General features: G+C 37.5%; 2 protein-coding genes across 7 annotated transcripts in view; one reads left to right on the top strand and one right to left on the bottom strand.

The window, feature by feature from the left end:
- The window catches only part of Aida (axin interactor, dorsalization associated), a 35,836-nt gene extending 23,026 nt beyond the window's left edge, over positions 1–12,810 (top strand). The window contains exons 7-10 of the mRNA XM_090341155.1: positions 3,895–4,017; positions 6,249–6,371; positions 10,020–10,137; positions 10,271–12,810. Coding sequence (XP_090197281.1) covers positions 3,895–4,017; positions 6,249–6,371; positions 10,020–10,137; positions 10,271–10,367 — 461 coding nt within the window. The 3' untranslated portion in view covers positions 10,368–12,810. The remainder of the gene's footprint in view (positions 1–3,894; positions 4,018–6,248; positions 6,372–10,019; positions 10,138–10,270) is intronic.
- Positions 12,811–14,756: 1,946 nt separating this feature from the next.
- Positions 14,757–16,550, bottom strand: part of Mia3 (MIA SH3 domain ER export factor 3) — a 43,673-nt gene continuing 41,879 nt past the window's right edge. For 5 of the 6 annotated variants that reach the window (XM_090341149.1, XM_090341152.1, XM_090341148.1 and 2 more), the window contains one exon: positions 14,757–16,011. In XM_090341149.1, the coding sequence (XP_090197275.1) occupies positions 15,698–16,011 (314 nt within the window). In that variant the 3' untranslated portion in view covers positions 14,757–15,697. The remainder of the gene's footprint in view (positions 16,012–16,550) is intronic. The other variant, XM_090341150.1, reaches the window with a different exon arrangement.

Here is a 16,550-nt window from a genome sequence, read left to right on the forward strand (position 1 = left end):
GGCTAGAGCTGTAGCACTTGAGCTTGAGCTTCAGCACCACTTCTGGCCTTTTTTTTTTTTTTTTTCTTCTATGTATGTGATACCGAGGAATCGAACCCAGGTCTTCGTGTGTGCAAGGCAAGTACTCTACCACTAGGCCAAACTCCCGGCCCCTAGACATTATACTTTTATGAGAGAATGAAGGAGACCTTCCTTAAACCACCATCCCAAATGGTAGCCACAGGCCAGCCCTCCAATCAGGCCATGTTATAATAAGCCTTCTAGGCTTACTTCCAGACACCTTTTCTATATATTCTAGGCTCCATTTATATACATTATCATAAGTTCTTTAATTAATCAAATTATGATTATTAAAATTGTTACCAGGCAGAACATATACTACATAAGTTCCCTTGTTTAAGGGAAACAAAAGAATATATAATAAGTCTTTTTATCTCTGGGTCTTGATAAGGATCTTTGTTCTTTATAAATAATCTCACAAGGACTCTAAAGTTTTTGATTTTCATTTACTTCTTTGTTTTGTTCTTAATACATTATATGTGTATATATATAAACTATAATATATATCTATATCTTTTTGAAACAGTCTTGTAACACAATCTCTGGATTGCTGAGATTTCAGGCACGCATTATCACATCTACTTCTGTGCATATTCCTTTTTTTTCTGGAAAACAAGTTCATTTTAAGAGGTGTAGCAAGATGCTGTAATATTATAAGGATTTTAGAATAGACTCTATGAGCTTTATAATGCAATTGAATTCAATATGTGTGTCATCCAGAACTTTCAGTGTTCTTAATACTCCTTGGAGAGGAAACATTTGTAGTATGAACAATGTAGACTTGGACAAGCAGAAGTCTAATTTCTGTCAAACATTAGTAGAGTTATACTATACACAGTACTATGTGAAATGAGAAAATGACCATGCCTAACGTATAGGATCTCTATGAAGATTAAATAAGTCCTTAAATATAAAGCATTTACATGATAACCTCTCATAATGCCAAAATTTTGTGGTGGCCCTCCCATAGGGACAGGTTAATAAGTAGATGAACTGAGATAAGTAGAAAACAAAAATTATTTGTGTAGGATTAGAACATAGTGAAGTTGGAAATGAGTAGGTATAGGGATAACAAATGTAAAAGAAACAGGCAATATCAATGATCAAGAAGGAGGAAAAAGAAAAAAATGAAGTCAAAGTAAATAGCAAAAACTCCAGTACCAATTTTCAGCTAATCTACTTTTCAGGTATGTATGTAGTTATTGAGTAAGATTTAATAGCTAGGCATGGTGGCTCACTCCTGTGATCCTAACTGCTCAGGAGACTAAGATCTGAGGATTGAGGTTCAAATCCAGCCCAGGCACTAAAGTCTGTGAGACTCTTATCTCCAGTTAACCACTAGAAAACAGGAAGTCAGGAAGTGGTGCTGTGGCTCAATGGGTAGGGCAGTAGCTTTGAGCTGAAGAGTTCAGGGACAGTACCCAGGCCCAGAGTTCAATCCCCAAGACCAACAAAAAAAGAGAGAGAAAGAAAGAAAAAAAAAAGACAGCAAACATTGGTGCTGGGAGTTTGACCTAGTGGTAGGGTGCTTGCCTAGCATGCACGAAGACCTGGGTTCGATTCCTTGGTACCACATATATAGAAAAAGCCAGAAGTGGTGCTGTGGCTCAAGTGGTAGAGCTCTAGCCTTGAGAAAGGCGAAGGACAGTGTTCAGGCCCTGAGTTCAAGCCCCAGGACTAGCAAAAAGAAAAGATTTTGCAGTGGAGTATCAGGAGTAGCCAAAAATAAAAGAAAGAGTTGTACATACTTGTTTTCTTCTTTTACCCTTTGCAGATTGAGATTGTTGTGTTTAATTGAATATAATGTATTCTTCCCTAACTCTGAAATATTTTTCCATTTATTCTCAGGGCTTAAAATATATCATCCCATGCTTTTCTTAGCTTTTCAAGTTTCTACTGAAAAAAAAAAAATTTAAAAGGCTGCTGCTGAGAAGTCTATTGTAATCCTGATGTTTTACCTTTGAAAGTTAGATTGATATTCTTCACTTGCAGCTTTCAGTGTCTTCTCTTTGATCTCTAGATTTCTCTCTTGAAGTATAATGTGATGTTAGACTTCTTTTTCTGGTAGTCTATTTAGTATTCTATATGCCTCCTATACTTGGATATCTGTATCTTCCTGGATATGAGAAATGTTCTCTTACAATTACATTCAATAAAAATCCTGTGGTTTCATTTCTATCACATTTTTTTGCAAAGCTTCTTTTAGGTTTTATCTCTATGTTACCCCATAGTCCTTGAAAGTTGTCTCCCTACTTATTTCTTTTCTGTATTGCTATCCTAATATAGGACCTGCTTGACCTTATCTTCAATCCTTGATCTTCTTTGTTCTGTATGGTTTAGTCTACTTTCCATTTCCTTTTTTGCCAGTCCTCGAGCTTGAACTCAGGACCCAGGCACTGTCCTTGGATACGTTTTGCTCAACATTAACACTCTGCCATTTGAGCCACAATACCACTTCTAGCTTTTTCTGTGTATGTGATAGGAGGAATTGAACCAGGGCTTCGTGCATGCTAGGTGTGCACGCTACTAGTAGGCCACTCTCCTGGCCCCTCCACTTCTTGTTGTTGTTTGATAGTACTGAGGTTTAAACTCAGGGTCTTGAGCTTAGTTGGCAGGCATTGTACAATAGAGCCACATCTATAGTCATTTTTTTGTCATGGTTATTTTTGAGATAAGATCTTACCTGGTGCCTTTATATCTGAGCCATGATCTGCCTGTTATACAGATCATGTCCCTTGTATCTGGAGTGAATCACTATGGCTAGATTATTTAATTGGAATCTCATGACTTGAAGTTATTTCTTACTTTATACCTTTTTTTTGTTGTTTTTTTGGTAAAGGTTCTCATCTCATTCTGGGTGGACCTTTAGTTTTAAATGTTTTAATTGGTATATAGAGAAGATTTCAAACATATAAGTTGGTCTTATGATTTCATATGATACTCTACAGTAATTTCTGAGAGAATAAATCATACAGGATGAGGAAAATAGAAAATTATACTAAAACTCAACAATTAAACATAAATATTAAATTATACATTATCAGTAGCAAAAGATTTATCGATCAATTCTGATATGAAATCTCTCATTTTAGGATAGTATAACAGGTTTTAAAGGCTTTTCCTATCTTTTTTCTTCAAATTGAAGTATAAATTGTAAATATGTGGAATGTATTATTGAAGTATATTGTCATTATGTAGTAATTCATAATTGGGCCTTTTTGAGTGAATTGAATTTTATTTTTTTGCCAGTCCTAGAGCTTGAACTCAGGGCCTGGGTATTGTCCTTGTACTTTCTGAAGGCTAATGCTCTACCACTTGAGTCATAGCACTACTTATGGCTTTTTCTGTGTATGTGATAAGGAGGAATCGAACCTAGGGCTTTGTGCATGTTAGGCAAACACTCTACCACTAGGCCACACTTCCAGCCCTATGAATTGAATTTTTTGTGTGTGTGCCAATCATAGGGCTGGAACTCAGGAACTGGATGCTGTCTCTGAGCTTTTTTGCTCAGGGTTTTTGGTAATTAATTGGAAATTAAGAGTTCCACAGAGTAGATTTGAACTGTGATCCTGCCTCCTTATAACATGAGTTTTTAACAAGCTTGAATTAGTATATATGCTTAATGGAGTTTTTGAGGTATGGAATTTCAGGTTTATCTTGCTTATAATTAGAATATTTTTCTGAAGAGAAGAGCAAGTGTTTGGGAGTTAGAAAACAAAATGTATAATTTCTGGCTACTTATTTAAGAACAAATTTGTATCTTTTCAGTTCATTAAAATACTTACTTTGAAATTATTGGTAGAGCCAACATTTATTGTGATTCTCTTTTGCCAGGTACTTTATTACCCAGATTGCCATCGGAACCTGGAATGACGTTACTCACTATCAGAATTGAGAAAATTGGTCTGAAAGATGCTGGGCAGTGCATCGATCCCTATATTACAGTTAGTGTAAAAGGTAAATAACATTCTTTTTATAACCCCCCCCAGCAAATTTTATGCTAATTGCTTCTCCTTTGGGAACCTTTTTCATTTTTATGACATTTTAATTAATCCTACTATGAAACAAAACCCCTAGAAAAGATCACCACTCTTTCATTGAACACCTCTAAGAGATTTACTGAAAATATTTTTTTATTTATAATTTATACCCACCTTCATTTTGTTTTTGAGACACTGCCTCAAAAACAAAAATAAGATTAAAGCCAGGAGTGCTGGCTCATGCCTATAATCCCAGCTACTCTGGAGGCTGAGATCTGAGGATCAAGGTTCAAAGCCAGCCCAGGCACAAAAGGACTTGAGACTCTTATCTCCAATTAACCTCTAGAAAACAGGAAGTGGGGCTTGGCTTAAGGGTAGGGCAGTAGCCTTGAGCTGAAGAGCTCAGGGACAGGGCCCAGGCCAAGTTCAAGCCCCATGACCCACCAAATAAAGAAAAAAAAAAGATTAAAAATAATGATTGCATTATTAATGATAAAGTTACCATATCATTACCAAGAAATAACTGTTTTATTGATGCAAATCATTTACTTTAACCTACAGTTTGAGACAAATAGGCTGAAATTAAGTGGAACTTATCAGTCATAAAATAAATTCAAATCTATGAAATTATTGCCATAATTTAAAAGAAAAAAGGAAGCCAGATTTCTGTGGCTCACACCTGTAATCCTAGGTATTCAGGAGCTTGAGATCTGAAGATCCATCCCAGGCAGGAAAGTCTGTAAGACTTGTAGTCTCCAATTAACCACAATAAAGCCAGAAGTAGAGCATGTGGTAGAGCATTAGCGTTGAGCATAAAAGTTCAGAGACAAAATTCAGATTATGATTTCAGCTCCCTGGGCTGGTACACAAAAAAAGGAATTAAGCCATAGTAAGAAAATTTTAATATGGGGGCCTGGAGTTTATCCTAGTGGTAGAGTGCTGCCTAGCATGCACAAAGGCCCAGATTCGATTCCTTAGTACCACATACATAGAAAAAAAAAGCCAGAAGTGTTGCTATGGCTCAAGTGGTAGAGTTCTAGCCTTGAAAAGGCTCAAGTGCAGTGCTCAGGCCATGAGCTCAAGGCCCAGGACTGGCAAAAAAAAGAATTTTAATATGTAAAGATTATTACCAACATAACTATATGCGTAATATTTAACTTTTGATGGTACCAATTATCAGATATGTATTCAATGGGAAATTTTTTATACATTGTTCAGTAGGTTGTTTTAAAAACTTACATAGCTCATTCAGAAATATATACTATAAAAGTAGGGCTGGGAGTTTGGCCTAGTGGTAGAGTGCTTGCTTAGCATGCACGAAGACCCAGGTTTGATTCCTCAGTACCACATACCTAGAAAAAGCCAGAAGTGATGCTGTGGCTCAAGTAGTAGACCTCAAGCCTTGAAAAAGCTCTAAGACAGTGCTCTGGCCCTGAGTTCAAGCCCCAGGACTGGCAAAATAAAATAAATAATAATTAGATATTATTACCTGTGAATATTGAACTGAAAAAATTTTAAATAGATATCTCTGAGAACTAAAATAATTGTACTAAATTGTTTTTAAGTTCTGTATGCCAGCTATGTTATAAACACTATTTATGAGTCCATGTTGAATTGGACTAAACTGGGATTTCTGGATCCAGAAAATTAAAAACCATACACAGTAATGTAGAATACCATTTGGTGCACATAAACTAGTATTTAGGTTACATATCTAATTTTGTTTGCTGATAAAAGAGCTTCCTTGGCAGCTCTCATGTCCATTTGACTTGAACAAATAGGAAATTCTGACGTTAGATTCAAAGGCCTTTCTGGATGAAGGTTGGAAAGTAGAGACAGGAACCAACATTGTGGCCAATTATATATGTTCTGAAATGTTACTTCACACAAAGTCGTCTATTCGTCAAGAAAGCAGAAACTTCCTTTCACTTTTAAACCTTAAAAAAATTGTTTTGTCTTCCACAAGCTTAGTTTTATACCTGGTACCAGCCAAACCTTCCTTACCCCCATAAGATTTTCTCATCCTTTGCTCAACTCCTTCCACCTACCCCCATGGACACAACTGCTCTCAGGCCCCTGCTTACCCTAGCTAGGGAGCTCTGTTAGCCCGAGAATTGCCTTTCAGCTCTCACCAGGCCTCTGTACGATACATAACTGTGCAGTCTGCAATGCGAATGCTTCTAAGAAGAAACTTTTATTTGTCTCTAGATTTGAATGGCATAGATTTAACTCCTGTGCAAGATACCCCTGTGGCTTCAAGAAAAGAAGACACGTATGTCCATTTTAATGTGGATATTGAGCTCCAGAAGCATGTTGAAAAGTTAACCAAAGGTTTGTAACCATTAAATTCTTGGCCTCTGATGGACAGAGCCCTCTTTTGGAATTATGCACATTTTGACCTTGTACCTGGTCTGGTAGAAGCAAATATCATGCAGTTATGTTTATTGGTTTAAGAAAAAGCAAACTGACTTTTTTTTGGGGGGGTGGGTCATGGGGCTTGAACTCTGAACCTGGGCACTGTCCCCAAACTAGCTCAGGGCTACCACCCTACCCCTGGAGTCACAGCACCACTTCCCGTTTTGTAGTGATTAATTGGAGATAAGAGTCTCATGGTCTTTTTTGCCCCAGCTGGCTTTTGAAAATGGCTTTGAAACTTGATCCTCAGATCTCAGCTTCCTCAGTAGCTAAGATTACAGGTGTGAGCCACTGTGCCAGCACAACTTTTTTTTTTAACTGAGGAAATTATTGTGCTGTCCAGTTTATAATTACAAATCTAGTTTATAATTACAAATGCATTCTTGGTTTTATAACAAGAACAAATATAACTAATGTTTGTTCTTTGTCATTCTTACAAAACAGGAAATTTTTCTCATATTAAGTTTTAGGAAGGTTTTCTTTTACTTGAATATACTGGGTTAAAAAAAAAAGCCATAATGTAGTTAGTTGGAAGGAAGATGGGAAAAGGAAGAACTAAACTTTTAAAACATTACATTTCTAGTTCACACAGTTATTAGGATAAAATGCTTCTCGTTGCCTGGCCCACTGAATTTGTTTCTCCCAAAAAGACGACTTTAGAATCCCCTTATCACTTTTCCGTTGCACTTCATGAAAATTTCAATTTGCAAGTTCATACAAGATGAGACCAGTAATTTTTGAAGCAATTGACACTACAGTTTTTGCTATTTCATATCTCCTTATCTGGTGCTTGGCCACTCAAGAGACTCATCTTTCAGTGTTTCTGGCACCGCAGTGGTTCTGAGTGTGGCCTTCAGAGCAGCAACCACACCTAAAACCTCACTAAGTACAAGTGGCCCAGCCCATCTGAGTCAAACTGTGAAGCAGCTTCAGCTGCCTAGGCTTTCTGATGTGTCCAGAGCTTGCCCCTGTTACAATGTTGCTGATATGCTTAATAAGTAATGTTGAACATTTTTAGTATGGAAGTATACCTGAAGTACTAAGAAATACTAAACTTTCTAGTTGTTTCCATTGCTTTGAGAAATGTTATGATACGAAGGGGAGAAGGTCAAGTGTTTTGTGAGCTAATATTTAAATTTTATTATGTTCTTTCCTGATAAATTGACTCACATGCTAATATTTGAATGTGTATTCCTTTTTATCTTTGAACTTCTTATTTACAGTTACTTTGTTCTAGCTAATACTAATACTAATGGACATACTTTCATGTTTAGAAGCTTCTTAATTATTTACATTTAATTAATTCTTAGCAATTGCATGGAGTATAAAGCTATGCACACCAGGAGCAAAAAAATTTTTAACTTCGACAGAGTGTTGGTAACATTTGAGCTTTGACATTTTTTTAATTGTGCATTTCCACATTTGTTCACACTTACACACAATCATTATGAAAAGGAAATGATTTCCCTAGTTGAAGAGACTAAGAAATATGACTTCAAATGCTGACTTCAAATGGAGTTTTTTTAAAATGTCCAAATGTCTGTGCTGTTGCTGTAGGAGGAAAAAGAAAAAAACCTCTCTTCTGTCGATATGATAAAGTAGATTGGTCACTGGTAACCACTTGGTGTAATCATTTATGAGAGGCAGGAAGTACATGTCTAAGAATGCCATTCTTCCCTCCTTCCCTTCTAGAGTCGATTGAGAAACTGGGTTTTTTTGTTCTCTGACATGTAAGGGGCTCCATTATCAAAGTACCAAGATGTACACAGATTTCCAAACACTGATAGACTTTTAGTCACTGGAGTTTTGTCATCACTAAAAATATTGCATGCCTGTTACTTCTCTTTAACTTTTTCTTTCTTTTTTGCCAGTCCTGGGGCTTGAACTCAGGGCTGGAGCACTGTTCTTGGGTTTTCTCAAGCTCTACCACTTGAGCCACAGCATCACTTCTGGCTTTTTCTATGTATGTGGTACTGAGGAATTGAACCCAGGTCTTTGTTTATGCTAGGCAAGCACTCTACCACTAGGCCAAACTCCCAGCCCCTGTTAATTTAATTTCTCTTTAAAAGCCAATATTCAGCACCATTCTAGTTAAGGAAGCATTAAGAAGTAGCCAGTTGAGCAAGACCCCGAATTTCCTTTTATAGAAATCAGTTGTTCTTAGCTACATTGGTGAGACAACTTATTTGTCTATTTTTAGCTCTTTTTCTTTGCAGAGTGGAAAGCTTATCTGTTGGGCTTTGGGAATGTACAACTGCCCAGATTCCTCCTGATCACTTCATTGTTGAGGGCAGCAGCGGCCTTTTCCTTCTATAGCTCTGTCTTGATACAAATATAATTACAAAGTAGGGCTTTAAACTCTGAAAATGGAAATTGGTGATATTTTACAACTAAACCAGCATGTTATTCATGTTTTTGGATTCCAGACTTCCCAATGTAGACTTTGGAGGCTTCAGAGAGATATTGTTCAAACTTGAATGTAGAGAAGAATCCACCTACACCATTTTGAAGATTGAAGTCACAGCTTTATGGCTTGTGTGCTAGACAAACACTATTGTTGAGCTACATATACCCTCCACCCCAAGCTTGGGATTTTTTTTTGGCCAATCCTGGGGCTATGAACTCAGTCCCTTAGCACTGTCCTTGGGCTTTCTCAGGGTTAGAACTCTACCACTTGAGCCACAGCATCCATTTCCAGCTTTTTCTATGTATGTGGTACTGAGGAATCGAACTTGGGCCTTTGTGCATGTTAAGCAAGCAACTCTACCATTAAGTCAGACTCCCAACCCTGCTTGGGATTTTTTTTTTGGCCAGTCCTAGGCCTTGAACTCAGGGCCTGAGCACTGTCCTTGGGCTTTTTCTTCAAAGCTAGCACTCTGCCACTTGAGCCACAGCACCATTTCTGGCTTTTTCTATGTATGTGGTACCAAGGAATGGAACCCAGATCTTTGTTCATGCTAGGCAAGCACTCTACCACTAGACCAAACTCCCGGCCCATCACTTGGGATTTTTTTTTTTTTTTTTTTTTTTTTTTGCCAGTCCTGGTCTTGAGCTCAGGGCCTGAGCACTGTCCTTGGACTGTCTCAAGGCTAGAGCTCTACCACTTGAGCCTCTGCACCACTTCTGGCTTTTTTCTATGTATGTGGTAACCAAGGAATCAAACCCCGCGTTTTGTGCATACTAGACAAGCACTCTACCACTAGGCCAAACTCCCAGCCCACTTGGGATTTTTTTTTTTTATTGTAATTAGTAAAAGGGTTACATGATATTTGCCAGATAGAAGGTGCATTAATTCACATACATTGATACCCTTTCACAATCACTTGGGATTTTTTTTAAGGAACTTTTTGATGCTTATTCTGTCCATTGCTTTTTGATACAGTATCTATTGGTATTGAGGATACTTAAGAATTTTTCATATTCCTTGCCTATTTTTTTATATTATTTAGTGGTTTGTAGTAGTACATATATATAACTTGCATTCTAGGCAAACCATTGCATATTCATATACTTTTCATTGGTAATCAAAATAGTGTCTATGATTTATGTGGTTTAATTCCTTAGGTGCAGCTATCTTCTTTGAATTTAAACACTACAAGCCTAAAAAGAGGTTTACCAGCACCAAGTGTTTTGCTTTCATGGAGATGGATGAAATAAAACCTGGACCAATTATAATAGAACTGTAAGTGATGTGCATGTAGGATTTGTACTATTCTAATGGTGACTGTTATGTTTGTCTCTTTTAAACTTAATGTAACCTTAGAATATGTCAGTAACCTAAGTATTTAAAGATGGTCTTTCTATTGTGATTACAGATACAAGAAACCCACTGACTTTAAACGAAAGAAATTACAACTATTGACCAAGAAACCACTTTATCTTCATCTACATCAAACATTGCACAAGGAATGATTCTGACATGAGTAACCTGTAACATCTGTGAATTTTACCACTCAGTAGAAACCATCATAGCTCTGTGTAGCATGTTCCCCCTCAACAGGCAGGAAGTGAGCCGTGCCCAAGGGAGCCCATTGCAAAGCTGTACCACAGAACTCAGCATATTACTGACATATAAGACTCCTTTGGATACAGGTTTATTGTAGATTTTGAAACATGTTTTTACTTTTCTAACAGTCTATTTTCTAATTACCATTGCACCTACTCTGCTTCCTGGAACCATACAGTTGTAGTAGGTGTGCTCATCTTCAAAACTTAATACAGCAATAAGAATGTGCGAAGAGTTTACACATCCACTCACTTTTTCTCCCATTTGCTCTTTTGATTTAACTTCAGATTCTGGGTTGGGGTGGGTAGGACAGTACCAAACTACTTCTGAGAGGAATTGGACCAGTTCTGCTGCCTTGGAAGGTTAGTCTGGAAGTTTGTAGGCTGATTTTTACATGTGGCCTGACGTTAACCTGACCAACAGTTCTGCTGACTAGAACTTGTGTGCCTTGTCCAGATAAGTATCCAGTATGGGAGTGTTCCCCAGTTTGTTGCTGTGATTTTTCTCTTTTTTCAAATGACCAGAATGTTTCTCTGCAAGTGAGTATATTTGTAGTCATGTTGATTAGCATTGATATTCTTCCTAATAGATTGTAGATTTAACATTGGAACCATCTCAGAACAATTACATGTTTTTAGGTGGATTTAGTGTCTTGTAAATCATAAAAATTAAAATCAGAGCTAATGAGATACTGCAGGAACTGACTTTCTTCTGGCAGTTGATCATAAAATCTTAAATCCTTCGTACCTCTCCTTAGAATGATGGGTATGTAAAATCTGAAAAGATAGTCTATTTTTTTTAATATAGGTAGATAGGATTACCATTTATTTACTATTTAGATACACTGACATCCATCCATATGAAAATTTGCAGCTTTTTACTGTTGAGTATTACCTTGGGCTTAATGATACATAAAATTTTCATAGTACACATGAGGTAGTTATTTGATACACAAAACATTAAATTTGTGATGGGCTTTCTGTGGGTCAATATAGAACCCACATATTTTAATACCTTTTAAAAGAACAATGCATGAGGGGAATGCAGTGTCAGTATGTGGCCTATTTTTGAACTAGTGTAGTAACCCAAGTCGATACGTTTGCTTTTTTAAAATAATCACAAATGTTTTAACCCTTGCACTTCAAGAGAGAGGTAGTCTCTTATTTTCAGTTGTCTGTTAGGTCAATTGTTTACTAGATGAATGTTAATAAAAATATATGAGCCTGAAAGAATTCTCAACCAAATTTAGTCTTGTCTTTCATCTTGATTGGATTAGTTCCAAATACTAAAATAATTCAGTCCACAATAGCTCTTGATTTACTTTAGTAAATTATTTCTTTGCTCACTCACTTCCTGAACTCAGAGCTGTCAGGTCCTCTGACTTCAGGCTTCTTAGGAGCCAAGAACCATATGTCCATATAAACTTAAGGTACTTGACAATACTCTGCACCCCATGGAGTACTCAGTACCTTTTGTTTGATGATGTTGATAAGACCTAAAAAAGAATCCCTTAGGAACCGGGAGTTTGGCCGAGTGGTAGAGTGCTTGCCTAGCATGCATGAAGACCCGGGTTCGATTCCTCGGTACCACATGCATAGAAAAAAGCCAGAAATGGTGCTGAGGCCCAAGTGGTAGAGCTCTAACCTTGAGAAAGTCCAAGGACAGTGCTCAGGCCTTGAGCTCAAGCCCACAACTGGCAAAAAAAAAAAAAAAAATCCTCTAAAAACTTAATGCTAGTCTCTTTAACTCTCATCTCTTGCACGAGGAGAATCATTTCTCTCTAAACTCTGTTATATTAAAATAAATTCTTGATAAAATTAAAAACACAAGCCAGGCAAGGTGGCTCACGGCTGTAATCCTAGCTACTCAGGAGGCTGGGATCTGAGGATCAAGGTTCAAAGCCAGCCCTGGCACAAAAGGACCTGAGACTCTTATCTCCAATTAACTTCTAGAAAAACGGGAAGTGGGGCTTGGCTCAAGGTTAGGGTAGTAGCCTTGAGCTGAAGAGCTCAGAGACAACACCCAGGCCCGTGGGTAGGGTGGTAGCTTTGAACTAAAGAGCTCAGGGACAGTGCCCAGGTCAAGTTCAAGCCCCATGACCACAAAACAACAACAAAAAACTATTACCCACACTCAGAGTTCAAGCCCCACAACTGAGCAAGAAAAAAAAAAACTTAAATTTTTACAAAACTCATATATTTCCTCCTTCCTCATAACCACCTAAGTGTAATGGTTTATATGAACCACAAGTGCCTTTAATTCATACTAAAGATGCTAAATTGAACTCCAAGATTGGCTTAGTTTTAATTCAGACAAAAAGATACATTTTGAAGCAGCCTGGCATAGAATATCCCATAAGTTATTTTGATTACTTATCAGTGAGAGAGGTGGGAGGAAATCAGGCATTGAATAATAATTACTGTGGTAGATAGGCTTTCAGGCTGAAAACCTGATTCATGAAAAGACTATTTTAGCTACTTGATACTGAAGTGCCTTCTGAAATGTCTGGTTTAACTGAGGGGCAGTGTTCTCCACCTCATTTGTACATTGGCAGCTTTTTCAGCTTAAGTGGTACAGTCAGTGGATGTGGAGGAGGCAGTTATGGGCTGGTTTCGAACTGCTCAGATGAGCTATGCTGGAAGCTTAATGATTTTCCTGTGATATAAGCTATAGGTATCAAAATGGCTTTAAAGGAAAAAGACATTCTAATGTTGAATTTAGAACTAAAGTTATCTTTTTTTATCTTCCTGTGTAGCATAAGCCTTATTTAGATGCTACTTACAATTTTAAGTCAATGGGGCATGTGGCATATGTCTGTCTTAGCACTCAGGATTCTGAAGCCAGAAGACCTAAATTCAAAGACTGCCTAGGATATACATAAATGATACTCTATCTCAAAAGAAAAATAAAATCCATTAACATTATGTTATATTAACTTGTACATTGTTTTATGTTCTGTAGCAGTCAATAGGTATATCCAAACATTGTGTTTGTGACTTTACATGGTTAAAAATGGAAGTTCTCTTTTTAGACATGACTTCTGCTTTTCTTCATAATTCTTATTATTTTTTTTTTTTTTTTAGGATATGGGGCTTGAACTTGGCTTGGGTGCTGTCCTTGAGCTCTTCAGCTCATGGCTAGTGCTCTGCCACTTAGCCATGGGCACCACTTCTGGTTTTCTGGTGGTTCATTGGAGATCAGAGTCTCATGGACTTTCATGTGCCAGCTGGCTTTGAAGCATGATCCTCAGATCTCAGCCTCCTGAGTAGCTAGTATTTCAGACATGAGCCCAGCACCAGCAAATGCAGGGTCTTAAATGTGTTAAGGCAACACTGTACCACTTAGCTTATATTGGACTTTGTTTTTTTGAGATGATGTCTTGCTGTTAGCTCAACTGACCCTTGACTTGCAGTCTTCCTTGCTTTGGTGTCCAGAATGCTGGGATTATAAGTATATACCATAACACCGAGCTAATTATTTTTATTTTGATATTATTTGGATTCATAAGATTGAATTTTCTTGGAAGGATCCATAGATTAAATTATGAACTTTGGCTTATCTTCTTTCAGAGATACTGTCTTCTGAATTACTTTTAGTAGTTTAAGAAAAAACATTTTTGTTTCACATTGAAGCTTTTCTTCCTTTGAAAAGCATTCAGCAGTTACATGGCATGCTTTAGCTTTCAATAATATTACCTGATTGGATCTCAAAACATGGAATGACATTGTGTAGCCCTGTCAAAGCATTAAGTTGTAAAATTTTAATTTAATCTAAATCTTAAACTTCTTAAAATGTGCTGCTGAAATTACTGTAAATTAAGGCAGCTGAAGACCTAGTTGTAATTATAATTATCATTACTTAGTGGTACTGAGTTTGAACTCGGGACCTCACATTTTTACCATTTCAGCCAGGCTTCCAGCCCAAGAGGTAATTTTTAGAAATCTTGTTTTAAGACCAATGTAACAGCCGTGTGTGGTGGTTCATGCCTGTAATCCTAGCTGCTCAGAAGGCTGAGATCTGAGGATTGGGGTTCAAAGCCAGCCTGGGCACTAAAGGAATGTGAGACTTATCTCCAATTAATCAATAGAACAGGGGAAGTGGGGCTATGGCTCCAAGGGTAGAGCTGGAGCCTTGAGCTGAAGAGCTCAGGGATAGCGCCTAGGCACAGAGCTCAAGCCTTACCACAAAAACAACAAACAAAGAAGCAATATAGTAATGGGTACAAAACTAGAATTGAATTTAGTGTGTGTTTGTTGACACATTTTAATAAGTCATATAGTCCTCAACCACTGTCATGAATTTTTTTCTTATTTTAATATTCCTTGAAAACAAGTAGTAAGGTAGTACAAAAAGAATAGACTGTTTACATTTTTAAAAGGAAATTTCCTTACTTTGGGGTCATAACATGTCAGTTCATGTTGCTAAGTACCATCATTGCAGTAAAGATAAAAGCAGTAAGACATCTGGTCAAATAATTCTTGCTACTAATATGAATTAATACTCCTAAAACCACCCTTAAATAAGCAGTGAGAGTCATAAGAAACCACACAAATGCCAGGCAAGTAGGACCAGAAATCCTTACAGTGTTCACAGGTGACTCTGAGGTTGAACCTCCGCAGTAGCGAGCAACACAGTTCTGAGCGCCTGGCTTACGTGTTTTCCAAATGGCACACGACTCATGACAATCCAGTGAATCAACAGACACTGGGGAAATATTAACAAATTTTTATGAACTATTACTACAAAGAACTTCAGCAACAGGAAGGATAAAGTTTATGATCTTTCAGTAAACATTTTTAGCGTAACAGTCTTTGTGACCAGATACTGGAAGGGGAAAAAAGATCAAGCTGTAAACACCATTGCTCTGTATTCAGCTGGTACACACTAAAAACAGTATAATGGAAACACATGTTCTTAAAGCATTTCCACAGGAAATGTTCATATTTTTGACACTGTAAATCATTTATCAATTACATATGCTACATTAACTAAAACACAGGTATTCTTTATTGCACATTTCAAAGTTAGAAGGACACTCTAGCATAAGAGGTGATTTTTCTTTAGAGAGGAAAATATTTTTTAATTGTTTGGCTCAAAAATGCACACTGCCAAGGCAGCTTAGTTCTAAAAACCTTTTAAAATAAACTTTGATTTTAATTAAAGCCAATGAAACCCTTTATCATAATGAATAGTATCCAGTCCACTCTCTCTCTGATTGAAGTGTCAGAGGTCCTAGTTACGGGCTCTGTTTTAAAGCCTGAGAACAGTCCTGGCCACTGCCCTGAGAGTCAGATGGTGTCTCCTCTCTGGAACCCGAAGGCAGCGAGTCTCTTGCAGCAGGTGGTGGTGGGTAGTCCTGGGGACCATAGGTTGGGGGTGGTATCCGGGCACCAGGGATAAAGTACTCCCTTGGACCAAGTGAGCCTAAGGGTCTGAATGGTGCATGTCCTGGTAAAAATTCCCGAGGGTCAAGAGGCAGGTCCCGTGGCCCAGGAGGAACCATGCCTGGTGTGTATTCTCTTAAGCCTAGTGGTGGACGCATACCAGGAACTGCAAAACAGAAGTTAAGTCATTTTTAAATACCAAGGAACATACGAAAACTAAAATTACTTAAAGTATATTAACATATTCTCTCATTTTTGCAACCTTAGAAAGTGAAGTAAGTAGCTGCATGCTGACTTGCCTCACTAGCTGAGGCAAATGGAAGCTCAGCAAGTCTTTAGCATACGGACACTTAGCTACTAAGCCACACATGGGACTTAGTATAGCTCTGCTTGGTTCCAAGGCTGTATGCTTCACTACAGTTCTGTATCTCTAAGAACAGTTCTATTTGTTCATGAAAGATTGTGAAATTTATTGTAGCAAAGGAATCTCGATAATGGAAATCTGTTTACTACTATTATCAGTAAAAATGACATACAGTAAGTAGCTCAGCATGTAGCTACTTTGTTAGCATCTGCTAACAAAATCAAGGTACTTGCTCTGCAGGAAAAGGCGTTCTAGTTATGCCTGAATTCAGCAGCCTTCATTGGGTTCCTAATACATTGTCCTTTTTTTCCCCATATATTTTTTATTATAATTAATAGAAA

This window comes from Megascapheus bottae, chromosome 10, assembly GCF_031878675.1.
Source record: "Megascapheus bottae isolate mThoBot1 chromosome 10, mThoBot2.hap1, whole genome shotgun sequence".
Lineage (NCBI taxonomy): Eukaryota > Metazoa > Chordata > Mammalia > Rodentia > Geomyidae > Megascapheus > Megascapheus bottae.